The following is an 11,975-nucleotide window of genomic DNA, read 5'->3' as shown; positions in this document are numbered from 1 at the left end:
ACATTTTGATGTTTAACAGGTCACTCATCTGGACTGTAGTACCCTTAAATAAAAGGTTCATAAATTGGAAAACGTATGCTGATGGAGCTGAGACATCACTCATCGACAAGGTGCTTTAAAAGGATTTTATTAAAAAAATATATACAAGACATCTTGTGCAAACAGACTTGGAGGGAACTTTGAACCAAAAGTAACAAGATCCTCTAAAAGCTGTCATGTGAGATTTTAACAGTTAAGTTTCTACATTTTCTCCTGATACCCAGAAATCAGCTTGTTTGTCCCAATAGTTTCTACATTGAAACAGGATTTACTTGAAATGACCTCAATAACACGTAAGTACATGTAGACATTTTCCCAGATTCAACAACAGTTTAATGTAAGACTAAAGCCACATTGATTGAGAAGAGATTTCAGGATCTGCAGAAAGGCATTAAATGTTTTTTTTTTAAAGATAGTAGATGTAATGACTGCAAAGTCCACTTATTTACAATCATTTAATCTGCTTTAATGTGGCAAAAAACAACAAGACAGTATATCGGCTTGTTTAAACTAGCTTCAGATAAGTACAAAATAAAAATTTACACAAAATTATTTCTATTTATTCACTAATCCGCTGCCTCTTTTTTCTTTTTTTTCTTTTTCTTCTCGGACGCAGCTGGTTCAGGGGTCTCCTCTACATCTATTGCTTCAGTCTTTTGTTTCTTTTTCTTCGCCGGAGTAGTGGATTCCTCTGTCCCGTTATCTGTGGTTTCGTCTGCCTCGGCTTTCCGTTTCTTTTTCTTCTTGGACGGAGTCTCCTCTGCTTCGTTCTCCTCCTCGGCCTGGACCTCCATCTCCTCGGCTGCTTGCTTCTTTTTCTTCTTCCCTGCGGCATCTTCCTTCTCAACCTATTTTGACAAAGAAAACAAAGTCAGGGGATGGTGATGAAGCTCGATTTTTACAGCGACATTTTCAGGTTTAAATGTGCGACTCTCTTCAGTGATCAGGCCCACTAATAAGGACCAGCCAATGGTTCGGAGTCGAGTTAATCTCGCATGTCGTACGTACAACTGAGAAAGGACCACCAGAGTGGGTCAAGTCTCAAATTAAAACATGCGGGCCCACTCATTAAAAACGAGCATTTACCTCAGCTTCGCAGTTGGTTTCTCCGTTTGCCTGTTCTAACAGCTTCTTGTCACGCTTTTTGCGTTTCTTCTCCTTCTTCTCCAGTTTGCGCTTGATCTCTGCTGTAACATCGGACGCCTGAGATAGAGAAACGACAAAAAGCCTGATTAAACTCAGCGTAGGACCATCGGGTTGTTCTGTACGACCAGGGGATGCTGCATCAGGCTCATTAAATCAGCTTTCACCCTCACCGTGATGTCGGGAAAACAACTGTCATCATTTACAGCATTAAACTGAAGAAACCACAGCTACTCTTCGGGAACAATAAAAGGCTCGGCAGGGCTCGTTTTTCTCCCTCACCTCTTTCACAGCCTCCTTCATGACGTCCAGATTCTTCCGCGGCACCTCGCCGGTCTCGTAGAACGCCAGGCGCTCCTCCACCTGCCCGCGCAGCTTGTCACCGAACACGCTCGTCGGCACCTCTGGAACAAAAAGTAACGACACAATAAATAACGGGGCAGCAGGGGATTGCAGCGGGCTTCGTCACGTCACACATGGGTGTGCTCAGGAAATAAAGAGTTTCAACATCAACCCGAGGGATGAATGCTGTTGACGAAAAATACGAGCATCATTGCAGTTACGCCACGTGCCGCTTGACGATTGGCTTATAACCAACGGCTGAGTTCAGCGCCGCTCACCTGAAAAGCAGTCGATGCGAGAGGCGATGGTGCACTTGTTTGCCAGGTATCGGGAGATGCGCCCCTTGTTCTTGGCAGCCGCGCGCCCGATGAAGGTCGAGTGGAAGATGAGGCCGTACTTGGGCGTGTTGCCTCGTGTCTTCAGGGCTCTGTGCGGAAACAACAGCTTTCACATTCAGGATGAAACAGGAGGTTGGCACGAGATGGAAATAAAACAATCAGATACGAGTGAATTATCAATACCAGCTCAAGTTTTGAAACCTACTCCAACTAATCACACGAAAAATGTAGTTCTATCGGTAATGTCACAACCTGTTAGTAACAGGAAATTTATGTGACCAATCAGCTTAATTTCCACCATAAAGTCCCAGCTTTAACACCCCAACTGATGTTACATTAATATATATATATTTTAATCTATATTGTGGCAGCCACTAATAATAATCAAAGCCACACTGCTCCATGTAAGGAAACCTTTAGAAGTGATTTGTTAAGTCAGTCCTCTAAAATTAGCGCTACCTCAGAGCTGTGAGTGGATGCTCAGACTGTGGGGTGCATCAGGACAGGAGGGATCACTCTGGAGAAGACGTCACATGGTCTGTCTCCTCCAGTCACCCCGCTCTGCTCCAGCCCAGCCCAGCCCAGCCATCACTGCAACCACTTGTTTCCCCAGCAGGGAGGGGGTGCCCCAGTACCTGAACAGGGCCTTTTCCGCTCCCAGGATCTGAACCGTGGATGCTGGGTACTTGGCCAGGTTGGTTAGACTGCCAGCATGAGAGATCAGACGAGCTCCGACCTAAAGATAGGAAAATGTTGTCAGTCTCAGTGAAAAGCACCTCAGTAATGGAATCTAGTTTTCGTGGAAGTTGGGCTCAGACTTGAGGACCATCAGTACCAGATATGATTCTCATCACACTAGATCAGTGGATTGACAGATTTAGGTTAAACATCACTGGTCCCACATGTAAAAATGGATTCGAACTTGTGCTCACCACTTCTCCAATTAAAGCCGCCAGGTTCGGCGCCACCTGACTCATCCTGGAGCGCAGGTATTCCTGCAGCTCCAGCCGATAGGCGGCAAGAGACACGACCCGGTTTGAGAACCTCTCTATGTTGATCAGGTCAATGGGGGAGATGTCCATACCTGAAACAAAAACGAGTTTGTGGTCAGCAGAGGAAAATGTGTACTTCACACCTGTAACAGTCTGTAATGTGAGGTTGTTTCTCCCGACAGGATCCGCAGCGAGGATTTGTGCCTTCACTACAGGTTTATGAGAGAGCTTCTCTACCCCCCTGTGTTAGACACCAAGGACAATTATTAGTCCAAGGTGAGCAAAAAAGGGGCACGAGTAGATCCATTTTAGATCGTACACACATCAAACTCTGGCTCGGAGTGCAGTTTGCTCACCCATAGAGGAGCGTGATGCATCCAGAATGGCCTGAGCCTTGGCACTGTCCATAACCACTTCCTCCAAGCCCTCCAGACTCTCCTCAGACAGCTCCTTCCTGTTGCCAATCAGCTGAGCCACTCGGCAGTACATGGAGTTCTCCGACACAATCTTGATCAGCTCTGGGAAGTGGTAGCCATACCATTCACTGTAAACAAAAACACAAGGAGGCAGAACGTTTACAAAGCCGCCGTACGACGACATGCAGCTGAGATACAAGTCTTTGCTTTAGACAAAGCTACAGCAAGTAAGGCAGCTGTCTCACCCAACAGTGTCGCCCTACCAGACATTAGCTAGCACAGCACGAATGTTAGGAGAGGTTCATGTACCTCCCGTTTCTATACAGACAGAACGCTGTGGTTCACTGTCTGTGGTAAGCATTAGGAGGATGCTCAAAAAATGAGCACAAAATAAAGTCTCAGTTGAGCACCTAAAATATTGACACCTTAAGTGACATCGCATTTTAGTAAACCTTATAATTAACTCACACAATAAGTGCTGCAAATGATCATACAGAGAAAATGCTAACCAAACTAAAGCATTTTATAAAATCTTACTTAAATATGTGTTCTTGTTTTTTTTTTTAAATTTGGATCTGAATCCTACCGGACGCGCATGGAGAAAGTGTTGATGTCCTTGTCGAGCTGATCCAACAGAGCTATGGACTGGATGATCATGTTGTCGGCCCTGTTGACGTTAAACTTGACTTTCGCCCTGGAGTAGCTGTGACCGAGACCCAGCTGTGCCTTGGAGGCTGCCTGGGCGGTCAGACCCTTCACCAGGGAGTGGAAGTGCAGACGTACACCTGTCGGGATTGACAAGACAATTCAGTGGGTTCGCTGGCTTTGAGACAAACAGCGACATACCAGCAACTTCATCATGGCTGTTCAGATTTTCAGTATGAACCTTCATGAGCTTCAGGCAACGCTTTTGTCACATCACAACAGGCCGCAGGTATAACGTTCAGAAAAATGCTCTTGTAACTGCTTCAGGCTCGTTGCATCTAATAAAGCACGTTGCATTCTCACCTCTGATGATTTCAGCAACAACCCCACCGGTCTGGATAGAAATATTAAACTCTTCTTGAAGAGCAGCACCGATCTTGGCGTCGGAAACCCCCAGGGTGGCTTTCTTCTTCCCGGACTGGGGAACGTTGGTTTCCAAGAACAGCTTGAGATCGGCATGAACCACACCTGCACACAGGAAAACAAGATTCACTTACACGGTTGTTCAAGATTTACTTTATAAGTCCAGGCAAATTAAGACTTTTCTGGATTATAGCTGGCGGTTTAATCCAAACCAAATACTTTCACACGAGTCATTCCTCAGGTGTTCAGGGTTGATATTAGGTTGTCATCACATTATCTCAGTGGATTGACAGATTATAGCACATCATTACTACTGAGGATGCTTTAACCTAAATAATAATGATAATAATAATTAAGAAACACCTGCCTTCAGAAATGGCATTCATGTTCTCCAGGGCAGCCTGAGCCGACTTGAAGGGGAAGAAGGCAGCCAGGCTCACCATGCTGTTGAACTTGCCGATGCTCAGCACGCTCTCCTCCACCTGTTGGACACCACAAACCATGAGTGACCGCCGCTCAGGCCGAAGCCTCCGCGGGGGTAAGGCGGGCAGGGGCTCACCTGGGGCAGCAGCATGCCGATCTCCTCCACCTCTCTGACGGCGAACAGCGCGTAGCCCGCCGCGTGCTCGAACAACACGTGCAGCACCACCTGCACAAGGTGAAATCGACGAGATCAGGGAGGGGATGAGACAGGTGAACGCGACCAATGGAAACGTTCGTACGAAACTTTTCCGCACGGCGGAAGTGTTTACCACTCCGCACGTGGTCACCAACGAGGCGCGAGTCGATCTTAAATTGGGTATGTCGGGTCAAGCTTGTTACGCTGTATTTAAATTAAATCATTAAGTTTCTGCACTTTTTAAAAAACTAATACACTAAAAAAAACAAAAACTCCGTACGTAACCACGTCGCCTTCACGAACCCACGTGTTGAGCTGGGCCCGCACGAGCGCGCCACGAAGCTAACTTTCGCTAACAGCTCAACTAAAACTCGCATTTTTATTTATTTTATTACAATGTATGGATTTTACCCACATATCCCCGACCAACACAGCTACTACAATCTATTGTCTTTAATACCTGTTTAATTATTAATCCAATAACTTGTATTTTCCCCTTGCCAAAGTTAGCTAGTGGCTAACTGCGCCTCCTATGCTAAAGGCCTCTGACTTGTCATGGGTTAATGTTAAAAACTAACCAGTTCTCCTCTTTGAACTTCCTCAGCATAAAGACCCTTCAACTGTATTGTCAAAAGAAAAGTTTGCAGATATTCCTTTATAGGTAAGTAAACTTCTCTTACCATGATTGTAAAGTTTCTGCAGCAGCACGCTTCGCGTGTCTGCTCTCCTGCTTCACCACTGGTTAAAAGACGTTCTAGGAGCAAACTGCAGCCTGACCAAAACACCGCGAGATCTTCCAGATATCGCGAGATCTAAAACTAGTCTCCTCCTGTGATATAGTGGGCAACATGTTGTATCCAGAGAGCCACGTCGAGCCATTTAGAGCAATGGAAGGGCTGTATAGTAAATTGGAAAATACATTTTCTTTCAAACTTTATGTAAAGACATTTTGGGCGTCGAATACAGATTGCTCGAGGACCAAAAGTGGTTCGTGGTGTTCATGTGTGCTACAGTATGTAATAGATTCTGAAGAAAATGCAAACTTTAAACCCCCAAATGAAAAGTCCTGCTTGATAGATGTGGCCATTAAAATAAGAACCAGAACTAAAACCCATCAAGGCACGTGGCTGCAGAGGAGGACAAAAACAACAGAAAGTGACATAAATTACTAATAAAAGATCCATATATAAGCACAAACAGCAAACTAAGTGAAATGAAACACAAAACCTGTATAATAAAGTAAACATGTGGTATCTAAAGCACACAAGAGCAATTAAAGTACAATCTTCTGGGAGTATTTATATTTGTTTAGTAAATGTATATTTATTTCTATATTTTTAAATAAAAGTGAGCACAAATGTAATTTAAAAGTGTTGCGCTGACAATTAACCAGCATTAATAGGGTTTCTTCCAACGGTCTCTCTGAATATTACCAGGGCATTTCTTTATGGATTATTAATCCTTTAACTGATTAACACTTTAGCAAACCCCAAACCTAATTAAAAGCTCCACCAGTACTAATTAATAAAATAATCTCCTTAAACCCAAGAATGAAGCTTTTCTCCTTGATGCCAACAACAACAACAAAAAACATCTTTAGCCTTTGGTTTTAAAATTAGTCTATTTCCTGTGTCCCAGTGGTTTGAAAAAAACGTATTGATCACATGCTCTGGAAACTAGTTGCATTATGTAAAAACAATTGTTGGTGGTGGGGGCTTTTTTTAAAGTGTGTGACTTGTTCATGGAGAAGATTCATAAATCTAAAGGAGACCAAAAAACAAGAATAAAAAAATTAAATACTATCTGAATTTCCACCATACTTCAGATTTATTCTACAAAGCCAGATAGTAATTTGGGACTTACTTTTGTAATAACCTAAGCTATGACAGACTTTTATTTTGAAGTGTAGGCATGAGTTTTACTTTGAAATTACAGTTTATCTCCTTTACTGAAAGCACTCGGAGAGCGCAAGCCCCCGCCAAGGCCATAGAGCCATTCAATAAAACTGTAAGCTCCAGATCACTTGTTTTTGTGACAACTCTAACATTTCTTAAAAGGTTTTAATAAAATCCGTTCATTGTTTTGTAAGTAATCTTACTAACAGACGGAGCGACCCACACTACAGAAAACATAACCTCCTTAGCAGAGGTAAAAACCATTAAAATCATCGCCTAAACCTTTTAATTAGCATTAGTATATCTGAAGAATGGATGAAAGAAATGTTGATGCTCTTTAGACTCTTTAGGGTTACCTTGGTAACCACACCCCCCGTGTCTCACACTTCCTAACAGGCAGACAGACATGCAGAGCAGAAACTAAGCCTCAGACAGTCAGTGTAAGAAACCTATAGGTTGCATAAAAAAACTCTTGAACTGTACAGTGTAAATTTTGTGGTGTTTTGAGGGGAAACCGTAAGTCCTACAGCAGTGAGAGATGCAGTGGGTTAGAGATGACAAAAATGTCTACGTTTTGATGTATAAACTCTGAAAGACACGTCAAGTTTGTGGGAGTAAAAAAAGATAGTTTTTGGAACGTTCAGACAGCTCCAAAGCTTGGTGACAATGCTGTCGCACTCTAAGGTGAACGTCCCATTGTAAAGTCACAAAACCTACACAAAAACTGCGATTGCGAAGAAAAATATATATTACTAGTCTTTATTTCTTCAGCTTCTTGTTTTGATTTACTTTTTGTATGAGTTTTTACAAAGCTGCGCGAGGAGCAACAAAGAAGCAGAACACTGGCTAAAAGCTGAAGAAGGGCGAAATGTAAACTAAAAGATAAAAAGAGCAAAATGCTAGCCAAAAATGGCATTAAAGTATCAAAAGACTAGGTAAAAGTAGCAGAATGGTAGCTAAAAGTAGCAGAAAGCATAAGAAGACAAAAATACAAGCAGATTTCAAAGAGAATAATTGTTTTTGAAGGAAGTAAAAAAACTCTAATGTATTTCTCTGAGGAAGTATTTGACACCGACTCTATAAATGCTAAGTGAGAGAAAAATGTCCCAGGCGTTTATGAGTCACTGTGATGGCGTTACCCAAAGTGCCACAAAAGACGCACAAAGCTGCATTCATGTGCTTGAGTCGCCAAACAGAACAATGGTAATGCTGTAAATGGCCACTCCATCAGAGGGTTATTGCAGTAATGTTGTGCTGCCGAGCAGGAAAACAGTTGAGAGTCGTTTTTAGGAAAGCGCCCATAAAAGCCCCATCGGAGTTATGAAACTCCCAAGCAACAAATGCACGAGGGTCTGTACGCACGCAAATCGGGAGTTATAAATCTCACTTTGTGTTAGATAAAAACACGGAGAAAAGAATTTATGACCGGCCTCTTTGGACAGATTGTTCCCCGCTGGTCTCAATTCAAAATCATACAGCCCAAGGGAAACGTTTTCCCCTTTTTTACTTCCCTTTTTTACTTTCTCTGTATCGCAAAGGCAAAAGAGTGAGAATATTTTAGTTCTTGTCTGTGTCTCTGTTGGTCAAAATATCTCATGAGTCACCGGGTGGACTTTAATAAAATTCTCAGGAAGTAGTCACTGGGGTGCACATGTCCGTCTAACTTTTGGAGCCAACCTAATTCAAGATGGTCGCCACGGCCAACTGATCTTCGAGATAATATAATGGCAATATGACGGCAAACACAGCAGAATGCATTTCATAGATGACACACCTAACACAAAGCCCTGAATGTGACAAACATCCATCCGTGCAGCATGGTGAGGCCATAAACCCAACAAACCAACAAACAAAACAAGGCGGATTCCAGAGCAACATCTGTGTTTCCAGGAGCATGGAGGAGCGTTCTTGAAGGAGCCTCTCGAGCAGCGGATGTGAGGGAGGACGGTACCAAGCCGAGGCGACGGGAGAAGGCCTGATATAAAGGCGGACCGAGGACGAGCTGACACTCAGACCGGCCGAGCCCCGCTCATCTGAAACACCACCTCCCTGAGAAACTGACCAAGGCTGACACAACACGTGAGTAATAGATGGTTTCCTCTGCCTCTCCGTTTCCCCCCAGGCTTTCCTTCACACTCCATTGTCTCACTTGTGTTCTTTGACGTCCACCGGTCACCTCCTGTATGTGCAGAACAGATCTTTGGGCCTTTTGTAAGTATGGCTTCTTGCTCCTTATCTCCCCTGACCCTTTTCCCCTCCCTATCTCCTTTATCTATGAGCCAACTTGTCCCCTCGGATAAACGTGGGAACGCTCGCGTCCTTCTCTCAGCCGTTATCAGTTGGTTTCCCCTTGCTCCTCCTGTCAGATGTTGACCTGCTTTCGCCGTCACGTCTCTTCCTGAAACGGCACGCACCAGTTTGTTTGTGTGTGTGTGTGTGTGTGTGGAGGGGACCTGGTTCCAGGGCGGCTCGCAGCACGGAGCGTTCCCGTGCCTCTGAACGGACCGTGTGCCGATGTGCAGCAAAAGTGTATGATGTGTGCGTGCAGGTGAGAGCAGGATGAGCATGCGCGGAGCTGTGGCGGGTTGCGTGGTGCTGGCGTGCCTGGCGACTCTCCTGGTCGAGAGGACGGAGGGACACATCACGTTCTTCAGCCCGAAGGAGATACAGACGATGAAGGTAAGCTTTTGACTGGTAAAAGTTAGATTTGGAACAGTTGAACTTATGGGTTATTATAAACTAAATATCTTCATGTCTTGTATGTGTTGAGGATGACTCTCAGCTACTACCACACCAAGCTTTAGCACAATATCTGTAAAACTGACTGACTCATAGCCATTCCAGTGTTTTCTAGAGTTGCTGAGCTGTCGCCCCCATGTTGAACTGGGTTGGCTCCGAAAGTTAATCAGTTGTAGAGATACAACTGATGATTACTTTCTGAGTGTTTTAATCAAATCTGTCCGGTGGATCAAGAGATATGTTGCTAACAGATAAACAGATGAACAGAGTTGACTGTTATAGCTAAAGGCAAAGTTTTAAGAACAGATCTCACGCTATCACTTAGCTCTTGAAGTGTAAGTTGCGAAAGAGTCTCAGCTGCTAACACGTCCAATTTTGGCTGGATAGCTATAAAACCGACTAAGCTACAGCCATTTTTGTGTATATTAAGGTTACTTAGCTGTGGTGGCCATATTGAATGAAACTGACTCCATAAATTGATCGGTTGTAGATGCACACCCAATGATTATTGTCTGGGAGTTACGATACAATCTATGATTTAGTTCATGAGATATTTTGCTAACAGACACACACACACACACACACAGACAGGCAGGCAAAAACATCATCACCCCTTTGCCTTTGGTGACGGGCAATAATTGATAAAGAACTGTTTGTAGTGTGTGTTTCATTTAGTTGTTTCATCCATTTTGTCATTCTTAGAAACAAAGTTAAGAGTTTCTATGTAAAGAACAACTGAGCGTGTTTCTTCCGTGTTTGCCTGTTCAGGATAAAGAAGGTAAGAAGGGCATGGAGCCGCGATCGGAGGACGGTCAGTTTGAAGACGTCACCATTCGGCAGGCTCCTCAGATGGAACGAGTTGAAAATCCTGTGAGCGCACACACCCAACGCCAACTTCACCCCCCCGGCCAGCCCTCTGAACCACATGGCTCATTTACTCTTGTGTTGTGTGTGTGTGTGCGTATGTGTGTGTATCCAGGAAAACACGCTGGAGCTCGACGTCCGTCTTTCACCCAAACAGCTGGATCACGTAGCTCCGGTGCTCGAAGACATCATCCATGAAATAGTGGAGGAGCGCCAGAAAGGTTGGCACAAGTCATGGCTGTGTGACGCATTTTTTAAAAAAAGCATTTGTTTTGATGAAAACCCTTTTTTTTCCCTGACCGTTATCTTGTATCTCCGCAGCCAAATAACGAGACCAAGGGCACAAAGAGGACAAACACTGTGTAAATTCTTCAGGAAAAAAATAAAAAATAAAAAAATAAAAGCACTGGATGCTTATCTGTTTTGTTGTGTTTAAATGAATCAGTTAATAAAATGAAGTGACTGTATCATTCTCTGGAGTTTCTGGTGTGATTCCTCAGAGGACGGTTTTGAGAAGATTGTGCTCGGCGTCTACTGGCAGCGTCACAACTCGCTGATCAAAAGGTTTTCCACAATTACTTCCAGAAGTTGTGTGAAATGGAACTAAGGCAGAATGCAATGATTTACAAATCTCATAACATATGGGTTTATGAGATATACAAATCATTCCATTGTATTTAAAAAAAAAAATTAACCATTTTTAGAAAAACAAAAAAAAGAATTTGATTGCAACAAAACATCTCAAAAAGGTGGGCGGGGCCATGTTTCCCCCTGTGAAGCTTCCCCTCCTTTTTTAAACAACAATCTGTAAACATCTAGGAACTGAATGACAAGAATGTTGCCCCATTCTTGTCTAAATTTAGGACTCCAGCTGTTAAATAGTCTTCTTTGCTATCGTCTTGCTGAAATATGCAAGGCCTTCCCTGAAAAAGACAAATTCTGGATGGGAGCAGATCTTGTTCTGTTGTTGTTCTTTCGGCTGCTCCCCTTCTTCAGGGGCCGCCACAGCGACCAAACTCACACAAAAGTTTTACGCCAGTTGCCCTTCCTGCCGCAACCCGGGCTCAAATCTACAGCCTCGGGACTACAAGGCCGCGGCGATGCCCTCCGAGCTACAGCAGCCCCAGGAAAAAACCTGTAAGTGCTTTTCCACATTAGTGGTCCATTTTCCAGATGTGTACGCTCCCCATACTGTAAGCACTAATGCACCCCATATACCATCAGAGAGGCAGGCTTTTGATCTGAGTGCTGATAACAGCCCGGGGGGGTCCCTCTCCTCTTTGGTACGGAAGACATGTTGTCTGTGGTTCTCATAAAGAATCTCATGTTTCGATTTGTCTGACCGCAGAACAGTTTTCCACGCTGCCTCAGTCCTTTTGAAACAAGCTTTGGTCCAGAGAAGAAGACAGCATTTCAGGGCTGTTTTTAATGCAGAGCTGCCCGAACCCCTGGAGAGCACAGGCATCTAGTGTTGACTCTCAGCCTTGACCTTTGACCTCAGAGATTTCTCCAGATTCTTA

The 11,975-nt window shown here is 43.9% G+C and overlaps 2 protein-coding genes and 2 non-coding genes across 5 annotated transcripts; 1 reads left to right on the top strand and 3 right to left on the bottom strand.

Moving 5' to 3' along the window:
* Positions 1 to 110: 110 nt before the first annotated feature.
* nop56 (NOP56 ribonucleoprotein homolog) lies at positions 111 to 5,757 on the bottom strand. The gene is made up of 12 exons (XM_017422817.3): positions 5,638 to 5,757; positions 4,898 to 4,987; positions 4,706 to 4,820; positions 4,279 to 4,443; positions 3,857 to 4,055; positions 3,211 to 3,398; positions 2,795 to 2,946; positions 2,498 to 2,598; positions 1,803 to 1,951; positions 1,465 to 1,586; positions 1,126 to 1,242; positions 111 to 887 (listed from the first exon to the last, which is right to left on the bottom strand). Exons 1-12 carry the CDS (start codon positions 5,638 to 5,640, stop codon positions 606 to 608), a joined length of 1,683 nt encoding a protein of 560 aa, XP_017278306.1. The 5' UTR covers positions 5,641 to 5,757; the 3' UTR covers positions 111 to 605.
* On the bottom strand, positions 1,322 to 1,389 carry LOC112450740. The gene has a single exon (XR_003039419.1). It is a non-coding gene; the product is annotated as a small nucleolar RNA SNORD57 (small nucleolar RNA).
* LOC112450741 lies at positions 3,019 to 3,149 on the bottom strand. Its single transcript, XR_003039420.1, has one exon. It is a non-coding gene; the product is annotated as a small nucleolar RNA SNORA26 (small nucleolar RNA).
* Positions 5,067 to 10,927, top strand: mlnl (motilin-like). 2 transcript variants are annotated; one of them, XM_037975235.1, is made up of 7 exons: positions 5,067 to 5,137; positions 5,562 to 5,618; positions 8,743 to 8,931; positions 9,401 to 9,531; positions 10,360 to 10,461; positions 10,571 to 10,676; positions 10,777 to 10,927. In XM_037975235.1, exons 4-7 carry the CDS (start codon positions 9,412 to 9,414, stop codon positions 10,782 to 10,784), a joined length of 336 nt encoding a protein of 111 aa, XP_037831163.1. In that variant the 5' UTR covers positions 5,067 to 5,137; positions 5,562 to 5,618; positions 8,743 to 8,931; positions 9,401 to 9,411; the 3' UTR covers positions 10,785 to 10,927. The 2 variants fall into 2 exon arrangements, with proteins under 2 accessions (XP_037831163.1, XP_037831162.1); XM_037975234.1 differs by lacking the exons at positions 5,067 to 5,137; positions 5,562 to 5,618; positions 8,743 to 8,931 and adding an exon at positions 8,950 to 9,063.
* Positions 10,928 to 11,975: the final 1,048 nt, after the last annotated feature.

This window comes from Kryptolebias marmoratus, linkage group LG4 (assembly GCF_001649575.2).
Source record: "Kryptolebias marmoratus isolate JLee-2015 linkage group LG4, ASM164957v2, whole genome shotgun sequence".
In the NCBI taxonomy this organism is placed as follows: domain Eukaryota; kingdom Metazoa; phylum Chordata; class Actinopteri; order Cyprinodontiformes; family Rivulidae; genus Kryptolebias; species Kryptolebias marmoratus.
Note: the sequence above shows the minus strand (reverse complement) of the source record. Positions and strands in the feature narration are given on the sequence as shown.